General features: G+C 38.5%; 1 protein-coding gene across 7 annotated transcripts in view; it reads right to left on the bottom strand.

Annotated features, from left to right (window-relative positions):
* Positions 1 to 251: 251 nt before the first annotated feature.
* GPCPD1 (glycerophosphocholine phosphodiesterase 1) overlaps positions 252 to 19,076 on the bottom strand; it is a 39,520-nt gene continuing 20,695 nt past the window's right edge. For 6 of the 7 annotated variants that reach the window (XM_052695949.1, XM_052695966.1, XM_052695957.1 and 3 more), the window contains 14 exons: positions 18,524 to 18,647; positions 17,106 to 17,352; positions 15,824 to 15,986; positions 15,607 to 15,739; positions 15,323 to 15,377; positions 13,216 to 13,308; positions 11,502 to 11,579; positions 10,668 to 10,707; positions 9,874 to 9,935; positions 9,235 to 9,300; positions 8,421 to 8,557; positions 7,467 to 7,602; positions 6,960 to 7,120; positions 252 to 2,062 (listed from right to left, as the gene is read on the bottom strand). In XM_052695949.1, coding sequence (XP_052551909.1) covers positions 1,858 to 2,062; positions 6,960 to 7,120; positions 7,467 to 7,602; positions 8,421 to 8,557; positions 9,235 to 9,300; positions 9,874 to 9,935; positions 10,668 to 10,707; positions 11,502 to 11,579; positions 13,216 to 13,308; positions 15,323 to 15,377; positions 15,607 to 15,739; positions 15,824 to 15,986; positions 17,106 to 17,352; positions 18,524 to 18,647 — 1,700 coding nt within the window. In that variant the 3' untranslated portion in view covers positions 252 to 1,857. Of the gene's footprint in view, positions 2,063 to 4,267; positions 4,374 to 6,959; positions 7,121 to 7,466; positions 7,603 to 8,420; positions 8,558 to 9,234; positions 9,301 to 9,873; positions 9,936 to 10,667; positions 10,708 to 11,501; positions 11,580 to 13,215; positions 13,309 to 15,322; positions 15,378 to 15,606; positions 15,740 to 15,823; positions 15,987 to 17,105; positions 17,353 to 18,523; positions 18,648 to 19,076 lie in introns of all 7 variants that reach the window. The other variant, XM_052695985.1, reaches the window with a different exon arrangement.

Raw genomic sequence — 19,076 nt, 5'->3', positions numbered from 1 at the left:
GTTGCACTGCCCAGCGTTCATGAAGCAGCACGTGTAACTGGGAGCACTTTCACATGAGCTGGGAAAGGCCTGAACATCCTTCAAAAGAATCCACAAGGGGTATACAAATTAAAATTAAGAATTAACAATACACGTTGCTAAGTCAGCAATCTGGAGTCGCTGTATTCAGTACCAGGTACAAGTGATCATACTTGATCTCAAACATGAAGTTCTGTGCTCTCTCCCACCAAAAAAACCCACAGCTTGCACAGTTCTGAAGGTAGATTTAATTTATTTTTTAATATACAAAAGACAGCTTCCAAGTTTCTAGTCATTACTGTGCTGTTTGTGCAGGACAAACTTTAAATACTAAAATACACAAGGCAAATTGAAACAAGCTGTTTCAAACTGCTCAGAGGTGTGAGCTCAAGCACATATTTGCAATGGCTTTACTCTGTACAATCAGTTCTATGTTGCAATGACTGTATATAAAGATATAGTACACACTATTGTTTTCATTGTCAATTTACAAGAGAAAAAAAATAAATATTTTCCATTCTTACTATACATTAACACTTCGGTAGAAAGTTACAGCTGTTGTGTTGGCATGACCTGCAACTCCAGAAGGAAAAAGGACATGCATCTACTAATTCTAAACTATGAGTTGGTAATAAATTACAAGGGACAGGTATCAGCCAACAGCATACAGATTATCTGAATTCAGAACATTTGTGATTCTTGCTCGAAAAAGAAAGAAAAAAAAAACAACAACAAAAAACCAGTAATAATAAATCAAATATTGCAAAATACAAAAGCTAGTGGCTTATATTATATGAAAAAGACAAACCATGTATGGTACAGCTTCTTCTTCCTCCTCCAAATGTTTGTGAATAACAGGCTTGTGGTTTTAGGCAAAAAAAAATGAAGTAGTTCAGTGAGTCCTTGCACCCTTCACACATAACTAGCACCGTAAAGATGCAAGGACTTCAAACACCTAAATCCCATGCTTATAACTAAAGCATGCATTTTGTAGAGTTTGTGCATTCGTACATATTTTGTTTATTAAGGTTACTGTGCAAAAGATTATCAACCACTGAAGGTATTTCTGTAATTCTGTTAAAATTCTAAGCAACATTCCTAAAAAGTTCAGCAGGTTTGTGTGTGATAAATGAAAGATGTGGCTCTGGTGGTTCACCCCTCACTGCTCCACACAGACACCGTACCACTCGGTTGGCAAATGAGGAAACAACGGCAGCAGCCTGAATGTCCACTGGAGGGGGAGGAAATGAGTTCACATGCACTGCAATTTACTTAAAGAAAATGCACAGATGTTTTTGAAATGGCACAAAGCTTAGTACACATTGATGTCTCAGTGCAAATACATACAATATATATATGTATATAGATGAGGTACCAATTTATTCAGGCCAGATCTAATTAGATGTGCCTTACGACCACTCTTCATTTCCTGTTGTCAGGTGCAGGCTAACAAGCTGCGCTATTCAAGTACAATTTAAGTCAGATCAATGTATTCTTTAACTGCTTTCATTACCAGATCATTGTAATTTCTCTACAATGTGGTTTTTGAGATTCCACTCCTCAGAGTGCTTATTTTTAAAATACACTTAGTGTTAATACTTCATTTTGTTTTCAAAATTTGAGACTTGATTATGAGAAAGTTAAAACTACGTAAACTGGGACAACAGCTACAGCTGGCTCAATACTTGAATCTTGTCTGGAACTTGAACAAGTACTGTCAGAAGGGAGGAACACAGTTATTGCTGTTTGGGAAACTTAAAATAAACAAACACTAAGGCATGGATAGCACTGTTTCAATGGTCACAATTAAACAGATACAAACCAGCATTCTGCCTACAGTCAGTCCTTTTGCATTTGAACGCTCTGCAAGTTATCTACAGCTTTCTCTTCTAAGCAACTAAGATGACATTTACATGGAGATATGGACTTAAAGTGGCTAACAGTGGGACACACGCAGCTTTTCAACTCTGGTAATTCCTTCTTCAGACGTTCCAGTTGCTCTACCTGAAATATATTTGGTTGCTCGGGATTCGAGTCGTATATCCTAAATAAACAAAAAAAAGATAACAGTTACCTGACAGTTCACAGAAATACTAGATTAAATCATTGCTGGTAATAAAATAAGCCTAATAAAGGTTGTGAGTGCCCCCTCCCTGGAATCATTCAAGGCCAGGCTGGGTGGGGTTGTGAGCAACCTGGTTGAAAGGGAGGTGTCCCTGCCTATAGCAGGGGGTTGGAACGAGGTAGTCCTAAAGGTCCTTCCAACACAAACCATTCTATGTTTATGTGAAGCTAAGACACCAGCAAGTCTATAAAAGCACAACCTTCGAGACCATTACCTTAAGTCTTGTCTCTAATGTTGCAGCATACAGTGTTGTGCCTTTTACACAATGGTTGATTTGATGTAGAAGTAGTTACCCACTGGTATCTACCCTTGTCACTCTTCTGAAAATATGTTTTCACAGTTGACACAGAGCAGCAGAAAACATTATTTTAGGCTTCAAACCCTACAGCCAAAGAACATCCTGAGTTGGAAAGGACCCATAAGGATCACTGAGCCCAACTGAGCTCTGCACAGCACCACCTAAACCCAAAACCAATGTCTGAAAGCAGTGTCCCAATGCTCCCTGAGCACTGGTACCAGGGCAGTGCCCACTGCCCAGGGCAGCCTGTTCCGTGCCCACTGCCCTCTGGTACAGTCCCTGTCCCTGACCCCCAGCTGCCCCTTCCCTGCCACAGCCCCATGCCGTTCCCTCAGGCCCTGTTGCTGTCACAGATAGCAGAGTTGAGCACCTGCAAGTTCGGAGCTTCAAGATCATTTGAACAGACTGTAACACACTACTACTCATGTGGATCTCCCTCCTTAATAAATTTTATTAAAATTCAGTGAAGTATTTCTTGCTAACTTTGGCTGGAGCTTGATCCAAGGAGGAGTGAAGAAAAGACAAGGACAAAAGTAATGCCTCCTATTTATGTTCATGACAACTGATAGATACAGAGAGCTCAATAATACTACTTGAGAGAGCAGATTCTCAGCTACCAAACACTATTTCATTCCATCTCAAGCCAAATTCAGGCTTACCGTGCAATTCAGAAAACAGGAAAGGCTTACCCTGCCACCAGGTAATGCCTTAGTCACTAAGCAGGTTCAGTTATAAAAATCAACCTCTGCTAGTTATTCCTGCATATATGCATGCTGTTACACTTATTTCAGTAATGCTCAGTTTCAGGCAAATAAAATGGCACATTTTAAAACAGATTTTTAGTTCTGACAAGTTTTTAAAATTCTTTTGCCTTTTACAGCAACTACATTTGCATTAGTTTTGGAAAACAGAACGTAGTGAGGAGCCTTGCAGCTGAGCAAGGAGCCACACTGAAGCCAGCACGGAACCCGTCTGCGGAGGGGAGACCAACACACTCAGATTTCTGATGAAAAGCCTTTTGGCACACATGGCAGGCTGACTGGCTTCACCACTTCCATGCAGCTGGATGTATTACTGAACAAGCACAGCTCTGACTGTACAGAGAGGATTAAAAATGTCCCATAATGCAAATAGAAGTTAGCAGCCACCCCGTCTCCACATCGGTATTTAGTAGATAGCCAGCTTCTTACAGAACCTTGGGACTACTGATCTTACTAACTAAATTCAACAGAAGGATTTCCCACGCTATTTACAAAGCTTTTGCAGGAGAAAAAAAACAACAACCCACGATGCCCTCCAAAACCCTGCCTTAACATGCACCCTTTCTGCCAATTCCAAGAATTTCTCTACACCAGGTTTGTATTTCAAAATATATATAAGGCTACACTTCAAACAAAACAAAAACAAACACAAGAAGCGTTTTAAGCATGATATTCAGCTTTTAGTGTTACAGGAGGATGTCCAGTCATATTTTCAATGCACTTTTCAGGGCTCAAATAGAAGCCTGGCTATTCTGGCAAAGCTGCACTTTTTCTACAGACCATCCTTTTAACACATGTAGTTCCAGCATTTTAGGTGTTAAGATCATTGAACATAGCAAAAAAGCAGAATATTGTCCCGTGAACAACACAAGACGATTCATTTTCAGTTTAATGACTTCAAGTATGTCTAATAATCCATTGCCCGAGTGGAGAAAGGAGTGGATGGAAGGAGTTTCTTCCCCTAGCCCCAGTGATACGGCTCCTTAAACAGCACTGGCATTTGCAAGCTGCCCAGATTTAGTCTTGCAACTTTTCCCCATGCAGAACAAAGTCAGACCCCCCTACCTGCATTTGTTTTGCCCGACATTTGGTACCAGCAACTTCTGGTATTCAGGACACAGTTTTTCTCCCATCTTCACAACAACGTTTTTGCTCATCTTTACAGGGCAGACTAAAGTTCAGAAAAACAGCGCATAGAAGTCATCTCTATCCAGACAGTACATGAGCTTTGACAGCTACCAGGTGCTCACAAAAGCAGTAACTCAGGGCCATATCCAAGCAAGCTCAATTCACTGAAATCCTTGTAATTGCTAATATTCTGGCTAACAACACTAGGAAAGGTGGTTTAGTAAAGCACAAGTAAATAGCAACATAAAATGCCAGGCTTATTAGCTTTACAATAACAGGCAAATAGCTTTACAATAATAGAACAGGTAACTAAAGTCCATGCATATTTCTAGACCTTCAAACAGCCATGTCCATCTGTCTCTCCTGACTACTTCAGTTCAGCTTCACAGCAGTACTGAATTTATCCACCTCTAAACTTCAAGCACCACAGAATACAGATTCTGTATATCTCGTAATTGATGCTCACACCACACCTCTTGAAATTTTGGTAATTTAACTCTTGATATTAACTTAGTTCTTTCAAAGTTTCTTAGTTCTTTCAACTGTTTCTTAACCCACCAACTCCAATTGTGAGTGGAAGCACTCGCAGTCAGGTCTCACACTTAGGCATACCATCCAGGATTTGCAAGTACCACCCACATTTCAAAGCATCCAGGGCTTAAGATGAGATACAATTTTCAGCAAGTATCATGTTCCCTGTAAGGGATATGTATTAAATTTAATTCTACTGCAAACTTTGGAGAAATAACTGAGGATTAAGGAAGAGCTTAGGAACTGGTATTATCTTTGTGGGAGGATGTCAGCAAGGTGGAAGAAATAGGAATGAGAGAGTAAGAAATGAGTATTATTAAGAATCTGGGTGGTCTGGACAGTACAGAAAGGATAAAGATTTTTTTGTTAGGGCAAATCCACTGGGCAGTGTAGCCTATAAACAACAACAAAGAATGTGTTACTCAAAACAGGAGGTGAAATGTATTCTACTATCATGCTGTAGCTTTAACGCTCTAAGCAGTAAAGGACACAAGATGACGCTTCACAGAATTGTAGCCCTGACAAGAATGCAGTAGTATTTCAGTAGGGTTGAGCAACTGCATATCCAAAAGCACTTCCATATCTAAGTGGGGAAAGCAGCACCAAGGCAGAAGCAAAGCTGTCGCCCATTTTACTACCCTAGTGCAGATTCCAGGAGTAATTACCATCTTATAAAGACTGGATTAGCAGACATCAGAACAGACATTTCCTAAGAACCATTTCTGCAGTACAATTTGATTAAAACACAGTACCTGCCATGTTTCTTTCTCCATACCAGTCCAGAGATCTTTTTTTCCAGCCACTAAACGGCCCTGAGTTTTGAGTTGTAAGAAAGACCTAACGTGCCTCACTGCTGTAGCCATGAAGAGGACTTAACGCTTCAGTGATGTAAGTCTGAAGCTGATCCCTAGTGCAAAAACCTCGAAATTCCTTTCAAGGAATTGGTAAGGGGCAAACTTCCTGCAGCACAAACAAGACCACCAACAATCCAGATCATCACTGGGCCCACCTACCTGGGAGGGCTCTCGGTAGCTGATAAGGGATTCATGAGCATTAAGTGTTTTTGCACTGAGTGCCTAGAACTGCAGGAGTGTATTTGTCCTGCTTGCTCTGTACATCCTAACTTGACATTCCATTTTCACTTGAAAAAGAACAGAGCAGAACCCCTGACAAATACTTAACTTCCAATGCCTTTTTATCCTTGGTACAATAATGTGCAAAACAATTCCCTTTGTAAAGCAAACAGTTTGAAGGCTTGAGACTCTTCTCATTTGGACGTCTTGATTACACGCAATGTTTTCCCACTTGCATATTCTTTGTTTTAGATCTTCTGCCAGAGAGATTTCAAGTTCAAGATTCTTCTGCTAATGCAAATTGAGCACTTTATGTATGTGCAACTATTTTCTAGTATTAGTTTTATATCTTTTATGACAAAGGACTGAGATCTCTGATATTTCTGAGAACCTCAAGTAACATCTTTGTTCAAAGATCTACCGCAGACATTTGAAGTCCACCTGAACTGCACATATCCATCAACTGGTTTCTGAAGTGATCACTTTCAGCAGTTTGCCCGGAGTCACACCACGCTAATTTCAGTACAGAAAAGTAGTACAACTGCACACTCACAGCTTTCAAACACAGGTAAAGAGAATGCTGGGGAAAAAAAAGAAACTGATTCATTTAAAAGCTGTGTTAACATCTCCATCGAGGATGGTAGAATGCCAGAAATTTCAGTCAGGTGGTTAAATAATCGCCCTCACCACGTCAGGTACAGAGTTTTACGACTGTCAGGAATGTTAATAGCTTACTGACAGTGTATATTACACACCAGCTCTTAGAGCAACACATCATATTACATATGTATTTGCTTAGCCACAGACAAGCAAAACTTATTTTGATTCATGTACACAGCTGCATGAATACAAATGAACACGTGTCTCCTTACCCAGGTTTATGTTCTTGCTGTGTTTGCAGTATTAAGGAAGATAATCTACACCCAGTCAGTCAAAAAGGAATGTGAAGTTTCCCAGGATTCAGTATAGCACAGTTTCATAAGCTTCATTATCATTATTTAATTTTTTTAAGCACAGTATGGTACCTGTCATATATTAGCCCATGAACACCATATTCTCTCAGCTTCTTCCTGTTATCTGGATCATTTGCATCATCACCCCATGAGAAAATAACTAAGCCTTTAGATATGGCTCTTTTAATATACGATGGATTCCTCAGCAGGTCTTCAGAGTGCACGTTGACTCCCTGAAATACAAAAACATTTCCATTAAAAAATTAAAATTACGTTTCTCAGAAGTTCTCTCACTAGCATTTTTATCCACTGACACTTACTGCTCCTTACCATTTCACATAAATAATTTAATACGAGTTCACTGATATCATTTTTTTAAGTAACGTAGACATTTAAAGAGAAATTTAAAGTAATGATCATAATTTTGGCAGTTGTTCATGTTAGAATTTTGGCAGTTGTTCATGCTAGTATGAGTTTGATGGCAATTTTAGGTTAAAAACAAAAGAGATGGATTTACATCAATTGGTTGTAATTCAATTTGGTTTTATTGCGTAATGATACCAGAACTTGTCAGCTTACCAGCAAGTTTTCAAACTGTGCAAAAGTAATGGCAATTGGAGTTGTACGAGATCTAAGATCCATGAGCTCAGGATAGAGCTTAGATTCTCCTTGGGTGAGAAATAACACGGGATACTTATTTTGTTTGTGTCGAACCCTGTTATTAAAAAGAAAAAGTTTCCAAGTAAGAAGTTGTTTAAAAATCATGGCAATTCTACTTTAGTGTTTAAAAGTTTCCCCCTTTAATGCACGTCCATTTAATCCCTATCTGGTGCAACAAGACAGTACCGTGTTTTCATACTAGCCTATGTGACAAACTATTCCAGCAGTCTGTTGCCATGACAGATTTGTATTCAAATTTGTATACAGAGTTAAAGTGAAGGCAGAGTTTGCAGTAATCTCTGACCCACATCCTCAAGATGTTTATACAGAATCCTCAAAGACTGCCCAGTTCTCTATTTTTCTTATCTGCATAACAGAGTAAAATGAAAATTCACGGTCAGAATTTATAATGCTTAATGTACATTAATGCTGCGTTCTTCAAGTTGAATAACAGCAGTGCAGTGGCATGAAGTGAAAACAGTTGAGCACAAAGCTTTGGAATTGGTGCGCTGGTTTGCAAATGAGGCTGGCATACCTTCTGATCACAACTGGGGAAAAAAAAAGAAATAAAAGACTGTGATCCCCTAAGAAATCTGGGCCTCCTTTTGTTACAACTAGACTTGTCAAGACAGACTTCAGCATTCAGGAAGGCACCTGACAAAAAGAATCCACTTAACCTTCATTTTCCTATTTCATTTTCGGCACAGTTCTGATGGCAAAGGGGTTTAAGTTTCTTGTTTCAGTTGCCCACTACTTTGGCACCCAACTTTTACATCCAAATGGAACTTGTTAGTTATCTTTTGATCATTCTTAAATCCAAAATAAATTTGATCAAGTTAAAAAAAAAAAAAAATTCCTCTCTTCTTAACTTACATTGTACAAATATCTGCATTAAAAGAAGAAAAAACAATTCTCCTCCTCCCAGCATTCATCAGAACAGTTTTCAGAATAATATCTAAAAAGAGGTTCATATCAAAGTAAGTTGACAAGTTGCCATCCCACTGTCCATCCTGTAAAAAGAAAGGACAAGTTTCAGCCATTTTAAGTAACACTAAAATTATTTTAACAAGCTATAGTCTCCTGCAAACAGAATTCTTGTTTGGCTTAGGTTGAACGTGTGAATATATCAGTCACTCCTTCAGCTACTGAATGCCTGTTACAGCTCTAGAGGTCTGTCAGTTTGAGACTGCAGCTGAATCCCAACAGCAGGAAGATTCACTGAAAAACCCACTGTTTTCCTATCCAATGGAAAAGCTGCTACGAAGCCTTCTTTAATTTTGAAAATTCATGGGAAAACCATGAAAGATCACTATTATCGCCCATCCCTGGGAGGGTTAGCATGAGCCCATGCACAGAGACTTCCACCTACCACTGCACTTAACTTCTCTTCTCCCACTCTAGACATCCAGTCTTAGACCTGACATCTGTTTCTCTCTGGAGTGAGCACTAAGCGATCCAGTCCACAGTATTCTTGTTCCTGCGTTGTGTTGTAGCTGACCCTGCACTAGGCCATCCTATTACTTGAAAATTGTATTTGCATATGATCATTTGCTCTGTTTTAAAGACAATGGGTCATAAAAACCCAAACAATTACATTAAAACAAAAAAATTTTTTTTTAGCTTATAAAAAATTGTCACATCAAATTACAAGCTGTAGACAACGTGCATCACCTGTACATTTACTTACCTTTTGTTGGCAGATCCATTTTATTTCTATGTTGAACCCAACATCTTCCGAAACTGACTCCAGAACCTGAAAACATTTCATTATGAACAGACTGTACAGCAAAGAGGGAGAACTAAGCACTATTAGGTAACTACTGGGATAATACGCTGGGATTTAACCTCAATGGGGGCTAAGAGCTGATTAAAACAAATCAGTTTAAAGACAGATATAAAGAAATTTGTCCAAATTTTGTCTTAAAGAATTTTGTCTTCAAAATGGATTATAAAAGTAAGTCATTCACCTTAACGCCTATGATTAAGTGCCTCATTTGTACTCACAAAAAACGTTTTGCATTTCTCTACAAAGTTGGGTTTTTTTTGAATGTAGAAAGTATCTTCAGTAGGCCACAGTCTGAAGCACGAAAATCATGGAGTTTAAAAGGTGATTAAAAAAACAAAACTTAGAACCTTGAAAGGTGTGCAGACTATTAAGTGCTGGAAAGGAGCCAGTAGCCAAATAAAGCCTAAATTCTCAACTCCATCATAGATATTGGATGGCTAAATTAAAAATGAGCATTTCTACGTGCTGCAACACTGAAAGGAAAATACACGTTTTCATGTTCCTTAGTATAAAGCAATAGAGATGGTGATTAATTCTTACTCTCTGTAGAGAAGGAAATGGCTGGGTCTCATAAGCAGAGTTTTCTTCTTCTTTAAAGGATGCTGAAAAGAAATACAAAATATTAGATAAAAACAGATTGCAGCACTCCTAATTCCAACAAGAAAATAACAGTTTGGCATCACAAGGTCTATAAGAATGAAAAATGACATCAGGTCTATATTTTGATAGTCACACTCCACCAACCATGTTGCCAATTCTTATTTTGACAGTGGGAAACTTTTTTCCCCCCACAGAATGTTTATCAGACAGAATTTCCTCCATGCTTCACTCATTCAGCCACTGAATCACATCCAGTAGAAGCAGCCTTGCCTGTCAAGGCTTATTATTATTTTATCTTTTCTGAGACAAGTAGGATGTGTGAGGTTCTTGCCTCGTTTCACTGTCCCCATAAAGGAGATGAATTACAGCCCCAGATTTACAGCACCAGTAAGACAATCTACAGCAGTTACCAAAGCTTGCAAAAGAACTGCCAAAAAAGTAGTTAGAGAAGCGTAAGGTTACACTACATGCAATTATCTTGCTGTTATCTTATTACTCAAATACATATGTAGCTATATATGCATCTGCTACCCTCCTGTCCCCTCTCTTCCTGAGGAAGAACTCCCATCCAGGTATTTACATCCTGGCAAAAACAAACAAAACTTAACTCTACAATCGGCACAAAATTCAAGAAGCTACTTAAGTGTTCAAGAGGCCAGACGTGACTGGAACAAGTCACTGCAACCACCCAGTGTCTCTCATGAACCCCAAGGCTCCTGCCAACTAGTACGCACCATTGTGATCCTTTACTTTCAAGGCAGTCACGTGAGCCAGCTGTAAGACAGAAGAAGAAAGTTACAAGTGCTCTACCCACAGAGATCTTATTACAAATAAAACACAATGTATGATTTTTATTTTATTTATTCTTAAGTTTGAGGTTCCACTACAGACACGGTTTATGTAACTAGAAATTAAATTGAACACATGATTCTTGGTTCAGCAACATGCTTCCCTGACTAAGGACAGGCATCTCAGCTTGGTCTTCAGTAGCAAGTCTTATTCTCCAACTCCCTTTTATGTAGGAAGGCCTTTTCTGTTTGGGAGATACAGCAATACCCAACGGAAATTATTAATAAAGTTAGTTCTAGTCAGTCTGTTTAATCCAGTATTGAATCAGAGACCCTTCTAAACCTCCACACGCACCCCCACGGAGGAAGCTGGCAATCTGGATCTCCCTTTTAAGCAGGGAAATTTAAGAACTAGATAGACCTGGTGAATAGCATCTTTTCTTCAACTACTCCAAAGCACTGGCTTTGAATGAACCTTACCACCACTTTCCCTCTTTTCCTCTTCTAAAAAAAAATAACATTAGCATATAGCATAACGATACGGATCTATTCTAGTTGTTTGGATGATATTTCTCAAAAAAAAAAAGACAAAAAAAACCTGAGTAACAAAATTTAATCAAGCTGTAATGATGTTCCAGAAGCACTGTGCTTGGAATTAATTACTTGTTCTACTTTTACTCCTCTTAAAGCATATACTCTCCCACATTATTTACGGCTACTCCAGAAACCAACACTACAAATCCCACACCCAGCACATCACAACAGCCCAAGTAACAGTACCTTCAGTAACTGCAGCTGATCAAATGTGAGCTCCTTAACTGCAATCTCAAACAACTCCAAAGGCTCTGTATCCAGTTTCTTTGAAGAGAAATAATACGTAATAACAATCGCTGAAAAGTATAAAAGTCTGTATGCTTTTAGTTGCCTTTAATGTTACTGTATTAAAGTTTTCTTTCTTACAAAGATACAAGTCATGTCACAAGTCAATTTGTTATCACTCGATGCATAAAACCAGTGTCAATTTGAAAAAAAAAAAAATAATCAGGATTTGGTCCTTTATGCAAATCATAGGCTTCAACTCTTTCATGCTGACCTTCAATAAAAGTCAATGCACTTGTTCTGTAATAACTTGATCAGTTATTCAGGGGAATAAAAGAAAAACAAAAATCCCCAAGTAAAGAAATTCATCAAAATGCTCCAAGGCGATTCAGCTTATTATTATTTGCCTGGTCTCTCAGAAACAAGTAAAAAGAGACACGTGTGCTGGTAAAACTGAAACAACCCCCCCACTGCAATGATCTCATGTTAAAAAAAAAATCACGTCAATACAATTCTCACTTCTCCTCACTCCAAAGAAATTTGTGCTCACTCAGACAGTACTGACTCAATATGTACCACATATGTACTTCTCTTAGAGTTCCATTCCCAGAATTGTCCCAGACCAACTTGCTACAAATTGCTATACTGCAATGGGCATGAGGGGTTGATGACAACAAGTTGGCACAGAGAGCAAAGAGAACTTATCTTGCAGCCTATCTTGCTATGCTATCTTTGATTTTATTGCCAATTCAGGATATCTTTCAAGGAATAATCTATGTAGATGAGCAGCAGTACCGTTCACTACTGAAGTTATAGTACTCTCAGCACTCACAGCAGAAACGTTTTGGTTAACAACTGCAGCAGTTGGTAAGTTAAGCAAGGAAAGGAACAAGATGTTTGCTTTCACGTCTTCTTTTCTACTCCTAGCATTTCATTTAACTCCTTTCCCTCTGACCCACCAAGCAGTTCAAAGCAGTTCTTCAGCCTCACTTACAGCCCCCACAAGATATGAGGTATGTTGTTTACCTGACAGCTAAAGAAAGATCAAAATGGAGAGACAAAAAATGGAATCAAGAAAGAATAGGAAAAATTAATGGCAGACAAGCTCTTTGTAGCTAACCCAACTGTTCAGCAACCTCCTAAATGAAGATTTTTATTTCTTCTAATGTTTTGCTTTCCATCCACTGGCCTCTATTATAATGCAAAGCAGACTTTGGTTTGACCTATTAAACATTTTTAAGAACATTACTTCTTAAGACAAATGTACCATGAAGTATCAGCAGAGGGAAGAAATCATGCTGAGAATCATATTGACTACCTATCTCAAAAAAACAATCCACCCAAAAAACCTCACCAGAAGGTCTTACTCCTGGCAACATAAGGGATCCCAACAGATGTTACAGATTACAGTGAAGTTCTCTAAATTTTTCTTTCAAACAATAAATAAACAAAAGCTAAGGAGTAAGTCCAATAACTCCAGTTATCATTTAACTGCACTTGAAATGCTGTTGCTATCAAAACGAAGAATTCAAGTCCTCAGCTCAAGTTTATGCATATAGTAAAGCCACATTTCCATTCCCTTCCATTCCTTGAATATTCAGAACTATTTCTATGAGAAACTATTTTAGTTTGTGAAAAGGTCACACTTAAGTTACAAACATCATCTCATCCTTACCTTTTTCATGGCCATGCAACAAGTGAGATCGTGGTATACAATGGGCACGTGATCTTTAGAAAGATGTACATCAAATTCCACATATGCTGCTCCCTAAAGAAAACAGCACAAAGCCACAAATAAACACTTTGCTGCTAACGCACAAGGCCTACAGAGTGGCACAACACACAGGAGTACAAGCTGCCAAATATTCACAGGTCCTGGACATTAATCCAGAAGTTGAACACAGTGCTGGTCATTAACAATTACATCATATTCAATAAAGGGTTAAACAAAACAAAGAAACAAGAAAATATTTTCTTTAAGCCTAAATAAAAGCAAAGATTAAAGCAAGACTCTAAGGATAATCTTTATGAAGGCAGCCATAGGAAGAGAGAACCGCAAACTTTTTTTTCTTTTGACAGATTTTGGCTGTCTCTAAATGCTCCTTTCTGTGAAAATTATTTTTGTAGCAGTGGCTATGAGCCGTTTCATTTTCAGAAACAGTAGGAAGCATCTGGTAAAAATGATTATTTTAAAGTCAATTTCTGCCTCAGCATACTTTTTGTGGGCTTTTCAAAGCTAGCTGTAAACCTGCAGCACTCTCCTAGAAATGAAAAAGCTCTGTTTGAACAGATCCTTTGGTAATTGCAGTTTTCATTTGCACTGCAGTCAGTGCGTGCTTCAGACAATATCTTCAAATTGCACTTCAAAACTCACCTGAGAGAAAGCTTTCAGCTATGACTCTTGGAGAGTCAGGAGTTAAGAACTCAATAAATGGAGTAATAATAATAATGACTCTATTCTCATCTCTTTAAGAACTTCAGAAGATGCCTGGTAAGAAACCACATTAGTGGAGACATACCTGAAAAGTCTAAGGAACCCCAGTAGTTCAGCAGCAGGTGACCTCATAGCCACAACTTACTGTATGCAGATCTCCAAAGAAAACAGGAGCTACACAAGGAATGTCCTCCATAGGACTCAAGGTACTCTGCTATACTGTCTCACTGTTTCTTTGCCTAGCTCAGTCTTACCTCAGATCACTTCAGTGACCTATTTCTGAAAGAAAAAAACTGACTGCCTCTATTAGGGAATTAAAGAACCTGAGGCTAACATCTCCAAATTGAAAGTCTTACATCAGGAGTCAAATTCCCCATTGTAAAAACTACAGGATCAGAGAATCATTGCATTCTAGAAACTCAGCTCCTAAGTTCTGTTTTGGAGACCAGATTTAGATACTCAGCTGTCTCCAAAAAGTAACTTCACTGCCTGAGAATATGCTGACTGACTTCTGAACAGCCAAAACTTCTTAAGGATCATGAACAATTTTGAACAAATACGCTTCTGCAGGGTTGAAGTTAAAATTTCCCTGTATTAGAACAACATTAGAACACATTACATAGATCATTATTTATTTCCATGGAAACTATGACAGACACAAAGAGCACAACAGCACTATTTGACAGAGCAAATTCTCAGCCACAAACACACTTTTTCAATTTGGCCACCACCATTAGCTATGTATTTTCACCAGCAATGAACAAGAGACTGCATGCTGCGCTTGTATAAATCTTCATGGCCATCCAGACAGTGATTTGTCTTTCAGGTCACTGTCACGATGCACCACTCAGCACCTCACTGTGTTCACACCCACTGTTTGGTCTCCAGAAGCATTAAGGAAATGTCAGTGAATATCAGTAGCTGTGATTTTTTTTTTCCACATAGGGGAATTCAGAACCACGCTTTTGCCTCACACACTTTTCCATGTCAGACACCACTGTGTCAGACTGCCCCTCTGCTGCCACCTGTCAGACAGCAACAAAATGCAATGGGATATTGGTGGGAAGGTTCAACTTTTACTGCCATACCACCAACATCGACCTCTAACATCGTGGGCCAACATAACAAAATAGGAGCAGCCCTTGTAGATGGAAGTTTTTTTTTAATAACTTAAGAACAAGAGTTTAAGCTATTACTTTCCTTTGTATTCTCCACAGAGTCTCCATGATTTGATGCCTTTTTTTAAATTAAAAAAAAAAATCAGCACATTTGACACTCATCACATTGAATCATGAAAATTAAACATGGCAGCTACACAAGTACTGTGTTTACACAAACGTGTACATACGTGACTAGCAGCATTCCTCAGAGAAGCTATTGTGTTTTCTTGAACCTTAGCAAGTCTGAAATAACAGCAAAGGAAAAGGTTTTATTAGATGCATGTCACATAGTCCCTCAAAGCAACAGAAATACAACTAAGTGTTTTACAGAACACTCACATTTGATATTGAAGGGACTTAAAACGATTACGAGTTGCAGCTCATAATTTGAAATTAGCTGCTTCCCCTGTTGATACCCATGAAACCAAACATTAAATAATAATATCTCAGATTAGAGGACAAATGAACTTACTTAGCTGTTGTTGTAGAGTTTCCAGCTCCCCTGTGTCCAACATCAAGAGTTGTTCTTGGTTTCCAGTACTTTGCATACGAGGCCTTCATATCACAAGTGTATCCCTGGATTGGCTTAATTATTATGTAGTCCACTACAAGAAAAAACAAGAGCTTCATGCGTTAGTAGATAAGTGACTTCCAGTGAAGTTATCTACATTCATTTGTACCGCCTGTACCTCTGACTTTTCCAATAGTCTTCCTTGGATTTCTGCCCATAATAGCAAGTGTAAGAATTCCAGCACTCTTTCCAGATTCTGCGATTGTGGATGAGAGGAGGCAGGCAGAACCTACATGACCTGGGTGCTCATCATCTTGCACTACTTTCTCACTTAAATCTTCCTGAAAACAAACCAACCAAAACATGTACTGTTACACGGGGATGAAAATACTAACGAATTCTTACTTCATTAAAACCTTTCCTCGGCAAGACAGTCATTGATGCCACCAATCTCCCACACGTCACAGAAAACACAAACTTCAGGCCAGAATTGTTTTTGTGTAACAGTGTTGCAAGTTATGATCAGAAATATGAAATTGTTGGTGGAGAGTTACATATGGTCATTTTCAAAAACTCTTAGGTATGGTAATCTTTTCAGAGCACAACTGGATACAAGGAATAGGATCTCTTCTAAAACTTCCATGTTACATTTAGAGCAAAGTAATTCAATTTTTTCTACATATGTTGTATATATATATATATATATATATATATATAAAATACGTATAAAATATTATACATATGTATTTCATGTATGTATATATAGTACAATATACATTTTAAAAAGAGCTTTGCATTCATTTGCAGGGAAGGAGGAGGTACGTAGGTAGCACACAGAACAAGTGCTTGATCAAGTCAAGAAGCTACAGCACCACTTTACAATTTTAAGTGGTAGAGGGGCACCTTTAGTCCAAACATTTTTTTAATGCATAAGCAGTATGAGAAGACAGAATTTACTCTCATTGGCAAAAAGAACTCGGAATATTAAAATATTTCAGGAAATACATTTCAGGCAACTTGCAGATGTCACAGTGAGACTCTACATAAGCATGGTTTTAATTTGCACTAGCTAGTCCTGACAAATGTGTCATAAAGGCAAGATGAAATAGCTGCAATTTAACTAGTCCATGTACACACTGTTAAGATCCGAAGGATAAACAGAAATCATCTCTGGTAAAGGACACCAGACAAGCTAACCTAACAATACCACACACTGATTTGTACTAACTTCTAAACAAGCAGAACACACAAAATTTGCAGTGTAACACTGAGATGACTTAAGCCTCTCTGTAAAATGGAGCAGCAGCAAACTGTATCGTAATTTGTTTACACAAACAACATTCAAAAGTTCAAATATGTCAGCCAGCAGCTCAATCCTAACAGTGAAACTTGATGCTAATTGACTCCACTAACTCCAGAATTTAAGATCGGAGTTGCTTCTAAGTGCTGAAGTGACATACCTCAAAAAAATCAAAGATTAATTCCAGGTTATCAGGCTCCATGGTTTGTATGGTGTATTCTAGCCATCGATCTGACTGCAAGGCATATCCACAGTCTGGCTGAGAGTGTCGGCATTTATATTCATTGTTGCTTATTAAGGAGAACTCCACAGTGTTTGCCATCTTCTGAGGAACAGTAGGAGACGTTTTTTCTTGGCCCTCTTCATCATCATCATCTTTCTCCAGGCCTTCCAGAGTCAACTTCACTCTATTCAATCAGAAACAGAAAACAAATTGTTATAGGAAGAAATACCAGAGAATTAAAAAGAAGCTTCAGCAGAAGCTACAAGAGAACACAAGAATTATTTTCAACACCACCAGCTACAGGAAAGCAGTGCATACAGTGGACCCTGACAAGTTTAAGTTTGGAATTGGTGCTTTCTAAGTCCTTTTTTTTAGTTTAACTTCAGTGCTCAAATCACTGCTAATATAGGAATGTGAGTAAACATGAAAACTGTAGTAATGGTCAGTAAAGCAGACTTCTACCACATTAACCAATGATTTGGGCTACCAAAATAGACAGCTTTTCTCCAAAGACTGATACCCATAAGTGTTGGGAGACTAAGCAAAAGCACCAGAAATAGCAGTAGTCACAGAATCACAGAATTGCAGGGGTTGAAAAGGACCTCTAGAGATCATCGAGTCCAACCCCCTGGCTAAAGCAGGTTCCCTACAGCAGGTTGCACAGGTAAGTGTCCAGATGGGCCCTGAACATCTCCAAAGAAGGGGACTCCACAACCCATCTGAGCAGCCTATTCCTCTGCTCTGCAACCCACAAAGTTCTTCAAAATCAACACTGAATGTTGACAGCTACTGCTAGGCACATTTCTTGTGTAATTTTAGCCTCTGAATACAGATCACAAAAAGGATACTCTGAAGTAATTAGTGAGCATCTTGAGAATAATCATTTAAAAGTAAACAGAAAGAAGTTTCTGCAATATAATGGACTGAGATGAATGACCTTCTCCCCAAGACTGAAGTTAATCCTACATAGGACAAATATTCCAAATAACATCCAATTTCACTGATGTGCAAAATCAAATATATCAGTGATGGAAGCACATTGAAGCTATCCCCATCTGTGTCATCTTAAAGCAGACAGGATACAGGGTTATATTTAGATGTCAACTCACTACCAAAATTTAACTTGCCTCAAAACAATTACAACCAGAAATTCTTTACACAGATTGGACATTCTGAATATCCTCACAGAACAAGACATCACAGTGTATTTAAACATACCCTACAACCTTGAAAAATAGCATTGCCAAAGGAGGTGACAGCCACAAAAACCCTAACAGGGCAGATCCAACTCTATTTTTTAGGCAGAATATGGAAAACATGAGGTAAATTGCCAAACAAGATGAGCAGGCTCTCACCTAAACCTCGATGTTTTGAATTTCTTCTTTGATATCATTACAGGGGACTTCTCAGAATAATGCAGACGCAATCGTATTTCTGTTTGACAGGTCAGCCACCCGGCATCCACTGTTTCAATGCCATCTGTTAAGAATTCAGCAACAACCATTATAAAGGCACCTTAAAAGCTTCTTTAATTTCTAAAGGAGAACCTAGACAGTTAAATATAAATACAGATCCTCTGGCACCATCTTCCAGCCAATCCTCCTCTATCAGCTTTATTCAATAGTATTTCCAAAGCAATTGCTGTGAACATCCTTTCACCTGTCTTTTCCAAGCTACCTAGAACAGGCAACAGATACGTAGCAGTTCATTGTTTTTTAAAGGAAACCAATAGAAACACTGATCTATGCCAACTTCACATGGCAACTGTCCAAAGGAAAGCACTGAGTGCTTTGGCATTAATTGTACTTAGAATATCAACAGCTATGTGTCCAGAGGTACACAAAACAGTCTCACGTCCTGGATTTCTCAGTCATGGATCACCACTGACAGAAACTGCAAGTTCAAAAG

Source organism: Tympanuchus pallidicinctus, unplaced genomic scaffold (genome assembly GCF_026119805.1).
Source record: "Tympanuchus pallidicinctus isolate F22 unplaced genomic scaffold, pur_lepc_1.0 scaffold1, whole genome shotgun sequence".
NCBI classification, from domain to species: Eukaryota; Metazoa; Chordata; class Aves; order Galliformes; family Phasianidae; genus Tympanuchus; species Tympanuchus pallidicinctus.
The sequence above is the reverse complement of the archived record's forward strand: the minus strand, read 5'-3'. Positions and strand labels throughout refer to the sequence as shown.